General features: G+C 53.3%; 1 protein-coding gene across 1 annotated transcript; it reads right to left on the minus strand.

The window, feature by feature from the left end:
- Positions 1-592: 592 nt before the first annotated feature.
- On the minus strand, positions 593-4,742 carry Sct (secretin). The gene is made up of 5 exons (XM_075974919.1): positions 4,678-4,742; positions 1,369-1,863; positions 1,132-1,233; positions 905-1,009; positions 593-788 (listed from the first exon to the last, which is right to left on the minus strand). The coding sequence occupies exons 2-5, from the start codon at positions 1,710-1,712 to the stop codon at positions 677-679; spliced, it is 663 nt and encodes a 220-aa protein (XP_075831034.1). The 5' UTR covers positions 1,713-1,863; positions 4,678-4,742; the 3' UTR covers positions 593-676.
- Between the last annotated feature and the right edge of the window lie 561 nt (positions 4,743-5,303).

Raw genomic sequence — 5,303 nt, forward strand, 5'->3', positions numbered from 1 at the left:
GTGGAGCCAGGAGGGTGGTAGGGGGTGCTGTGTTGAAAGGGCTCACAGAGCCCTCACCATCTGGGCCTTTGCTGCTCTGGATGCATGGAAACCTTCCTGCAGCTCCAGGCCACTGTCACAACTGAGCGATTTGTCTCATGACAGCTGTGGTCCCACAGCTGTCTGCTGGGAGATGACATCACTATCCAGGCTTCAGGGCTGTGCCAAGACCACGTAGACATGTAGAACCAGAACCAAGATGTACATAGGCCCTTTCACTCATGAGGGACCCCTATCTGTCCTGCCTGTGCCTCCTCACCGCTCCATGCACCTTGACCACAAGGCTGGACAAGGGCTGGGATCTCTGATCCCTGGAAATTTTCCTAAGTGGACCACAGGACAGGGTGGAACACTGGGGAGTTCAACTGGGAAAAGAGGAATCCAGTTGATACCAGAGATAAGGAAGAAATGTCCGAGCTGACCTCCCAGGTACAAAGGGGAACTGGGTGTGGTCCTAGTCATTGAATGAGGTGGCTGGACCTGTCCACACTCAGTCTTACTGAGCAGGGACTGCCTTGATTTTATCAGACATCACACACTGTGAGCTACAGACCAGGGTCTAAATTCCTTCTTTATTGATGCCAGTGACAACCAAACCCTAGCTCCAGCCAGGCTCCTGGAGACTCCCCTTCCTCCCTCATCGGGGCCGCCTGGTTGCTTCAGTCCACTCTGAGACTTCGACAGCTGGCTTTGGTCCAGGAGGCAGCCACGGAGACTGGGACCCATCCAGGGAAAGCCTAGGGAGGAGCCTGTGGAGGGGGATAGGTGGTTAGGGTACTGGGACTGACCATTAGAGTGCTCACACCCACATGGCTAGGGAATAGGAAGGATGCTTTAGGAGTCCAGCTGAGGGTGGACCTCTCACCAGTCCTGTAGGGCCTGAGTGTTCGACCACAGCAAGCAGAGCTGGTCCTCTGAGGGCTTGGACCCGGTCAGGCTGTTCTCTGGGATATTTTCTGCATCCTGCTCACTGCCCCGACCCCCGACCCCAAATTAGAATTAGTGGTAGTACTGGAATGTGGCAGGTTGCTGATATACCAGGCCTGCTCCATACCAGGAAAAGTCTGGAGAGTTCTAACTACACCTGCTCACCTGCGCTTCCCCACCAGACCCTGCAGCAGGCGCTGCAGCCTGGCGCTGTCCTGCAGGCGGCTGAGCTCGCTAGTGAACGTCCCGTCTGAATGTCTTGAGATCCTGGGGAAGGGAGGGGCGAGGAGGGTCAGAGTTCGCCGGTGCGGGCATGTGGGCGTGGCCGTGGTTAAGTGACCCCCCCCCAACACACACACACACACACACACACACACACACACACACACACTCCCCGCTCACCTGGGGAGCGCCGGGAGCGCGGTGGAACCAGCGAGCAGCAGCAGCAACAGCAACAGCGGAGGCCTGGGCAGTGGATGCTCCATGGTCCTGCTCCGTGTGTGCTGAGCTGTGCAGCTGCAGCCTGAGCTCCGCGCCCCTGCTTTATAGCTGCCCCGGCGGCAGGTGGGGGGCTCCAGCACCGCCCCGGCTCCGCGAGGCCGGCCGCGCCCCATCGATTGCGGGAAGGTCAGGGCCACCCCCACAGCTGTCGTCCGGCCACCTCCCGTCCCGTTGGCGCCCCTCAGCTGACTGGGAGGGGGAGTAGAGGGGTTAGTGCTACCAGGTAGCGAAATAGACACCTCCATCTGGGACCACGGGCAAGGAACAGGGTTTGGCGGCTCAGGACAGGCAGAGAGAATCACACTGCCAGGCCACTCCAGCCTCAGTTCATCTTGGCGCCAGCCCTAGACCCTGGAACACTCTTCTCAGGAAGGGACAGTAGGTGTCTTGAGAAGCCTAGGAAGGGGCAGTAGATGACTGAGGGGGAAGGAGACCAGAGTCCGATCTGGGGACCGAGGCAGAGAAACCGCCTGTAAGGGCAGACGGGCACCCGAAACAAAAATGGGAATCCTCTTAGGCCCTGAGGCTGCATTTTTGGATGGGAGCAAACATCCTATTCGTATTGGAATCAGGAAGTAAAACTGGGTTAGAATAAGAGAAAAGCAGGCCTTAGAGGTTGTAGGGGAGGAAGGAGGGGGGAGCTATGGATGGGAATTGACTTGCAAAACATCTCCATCCCTGGCATCCGGGAGAAGTGGTAGGAGGACACTTGTCTAGCGTGCACCAGGACCTCCGTTCCACCCAGCACAGAAACCCGAACCAAAAGACAATCCCTAGAATCAAATTACAAAACTAGCAAACTGTGATGAACTAGCTCTTGAGTAAAAGTCATGTAATGGTTTTTGTTGTTGTTGTTGTTGTTTTGTTTATTTGTTCGTTTTTTTGAGACAGGGTTTCTCTGTGTAGCTTTGGTGCCTGTCCTGGAACTCACTCTGTAGACCAGGCTGGCCTCAAACTCACAGAGATCCAGCTGCCTCTGCTCAAAGGTGTAAGTCACCACACCACGGCCAAGCTTTTCTCTTTTCTTTTTTTTTCTTTTCGTTCTTTCTTTATTTTATTGCTTGTTTGTTTGTTTGTTTGTTATGGGAATGGTTTGTTTTGTTTTGGAGGCAGAGTATATAGCTCAGGCTGCCTTTGAACTCATCATCTAGCCCACGTTGGCCTGAAACCCTCAGCAATCTTCTTGCCTTAGCCTCTCAAAAGCAGAGATTGCAGTCACCAGTCACCAAATCCAGCTCTGCTTGCATTTTGGGGGGAGGGGATCAGGTTTTGAGCTTTGGAGTTCTTTGCTTTGAATCTTTGAGACAAGGTTTATATACACCAGGCTGGCCTGGAATTTGTTACATTGTTTAGGATAGCTTTGAATTGCAGATCTTCCTGCCATATCGGTACTGTATCTCTGGAGCCCTGGTACTGCAGGTGGAACAAGGCTGTTCTTTTGCAGTGCTAAGAATGGAATTTAAGGCTTCACACGTGCTAAGGTAGCACTGGGTAAAGGAGCTCCCCACCCCTCGCCCTCCACAGGGGGCTTTAAAAACAATTAGTGGGCTTCACATTTTAGAGAAGTTTTCCATTTACAGAAAAACTGAACCGAAAGCGTGGCATTCAGTTCCCTAATGCCCTCACATACTCCCTCCACCCAGAATCCCCTTCTACTAAGAAGCAGGGAGTAGAGGGTATTATTGGCTCTGTGGTTAAGAGAGCCTGCTGCTCTTACAGAGGACCTCAGTTCAGTTCCCACACCCACACAGGATGGCACACAGGGTGGCTCTCAACTGCCTGTAACTCCAGCTGGGGGCATCTGATACCTTCTAGCCTCTACGGACAGTGCGGTCCTGCTGCTCCCCACAGACACTCGAGTGGACAGAGAAACAGAAGCAGACTTTTTTTTTCTTCCAGAGACAGGGTTTCTCTGTGTAGCCCTGGTTGTCCTGGAATTCACTCTGTAGACCAGGCTGGCCTCAATCTCAGAAATCCACCTGCCTCTGCCTCCTGAGTGCTGGGAGTAAAGGCGCGCCCCATCACCGGTGGCCCAGCTATTTTAAGAAAGGGAGGGGGGACGGTGTGGCACACAGCCAGATCCCAGCACTTAGGAAACAGAAGTCGGCAGATCTTTGAGTTTGAGGTCAGTCTGATTGACAAAGTGAGTTACAGGACAGCCAGAGCTACACAGGAACACTGTTTGGAATAAACCACAAGGGTGGGGGATGCGGGGGAGGAACACTAGTGACATATACTTATAGCCTAGCTTTTGGGAGGCAGAGGCAGGAAGATTGCAAGCTTCAAGCCAACAAGGGCAACTTGATGAGACCCTTAAAAGTAAACAAAACACCCTGGCACTGGAGAGGTGGCTTTGTCACAGGTTCTGTGTAGCCTTGGCTGTCCTGGAACTAGCTCCGTAGACTGGGCTGGGCTTGAACTCACAGAGCTCAACCTGCCTCTGCCACCACCGCCTGGCTTGAACCATGGTCAACACAGCAGTATCTTCAAGGCCTGCAGTTCTCACCAGGAGCCACATTGGGGGCCGAACATCCTGTCGGTTTAGACAACATAAACTGGCTTGGATCCAGCTCCATAGCATCAAAGACAGCAAGCAGTGTCACAGCCCCGAGAGCTCCCTGTGGAGCCTTCTTCCTCCTGCCCCCAGACCCCCGATCTTGTCATTGACACTGGTAATAACTGCTTGTTCCAGAGTGTCCAGGCTGGCTTCTGAATTTTAAAGATCGCGTTTGCTTATTTGTGTGGGTGGGTAGGTGAGTGGGTGCATGGAAGTCAGAGCACAGCTTGTTGGAGCTGGCTTTCTCCTTCTTCCCTGTGGGATCCAGGGATCAAACTGGGGGGACAAGCTTGGCAGCAGGGACCTTTACCCACCGAGCCACCTTGCTAGTTCCACACCGGCTTCTGTCATTTGGCAGTAATCCTCTGCACCACCTTTGAGTCTTTTCATGGCTCAGCAGCTCAATTCTTCCTAGGGCTTAGCAAATGTTCCCCTGTCTGAATGGACCAGTGTGTTTAGCCACTCACCCAGTGAAGGTCGTTTGTGTTGTTCCCAAGTTCAGGCAACTATAAATAAAGCTGTCGTAAAATGGTGTGTGTGTGTGCACGTGTGTACGCATGTGTGCGTGTGTGTGGTGCATGTGTGCGGGTGTGTGTGTGTGTGCATGGTTGTGTGCTAGAGCCACAGACAGAGCTCAGTGGTAGAGCGCTTACCTGTATGCATGAGGCCTAGGTTCAATACTGAAGACTGCAGGGGGAAGAAGCATATGTCAGTCCTGACCAATGGAACCATAGAAATTACGCTAGAATCAAATCCCTGAGTAAATAAGCAGAAGGGAGGAGACAGGTGGTTAGTGAGCAGTGACCTACAGGAACGGGGGCGGGCAGGAGGTAGTCCTCTGCCAGCCAGACAGTCTAATGTGCGCACGGCCTCATCAGGGAGTTAGTTAGGCCAGGGGAGAGTGTAGGATAATGGTTACTAACGGCTACTACCCTGTGACAGGGACCACCGCACACTGAGGTCAGAGGCGGGTGACAGGGGCCACCGCACACTGAGGTCAGAGGAGGGTCACATAGCTGGCTGAGGCTGTGTTTAGAAAGGGCTTAAGAAAGACCCTGAGAGCTAGGCATGGTGGCATATGCTTCTAATCCCAGCACTTGGGAGGCAGAGGCAGAAGGATCTCTGTGAGTCTGAGGCCAGCCTGCTCTATATAGAGAGTCAGCCAGGGCTACAAGAAGGAACTCCTTCTCAAAAAGCCAACTAACCAACCAGCCAGCCAGCCAAACAAACAAACAAACAAACAAACGGAAAAGCCGGTTCCTGAGAGATTGCTTTGTCA

The sequence above is a fragment of the Microtus pennsylvanicus genome, chromosome 5 (genome assembly GCF_037038515.1).
Source record: "Microtus pennsylvanicus isolate mMicPen1 chromosome 5, mMicPen1.hap1, whole genome shotgun sequence".
NCBI classification, from domain to species: Eukaryota; Metazoa; Chordata; class Mammalia; order Rodentia; family Cricetidae; genus Microtus; species Microtus pennsylvanicus.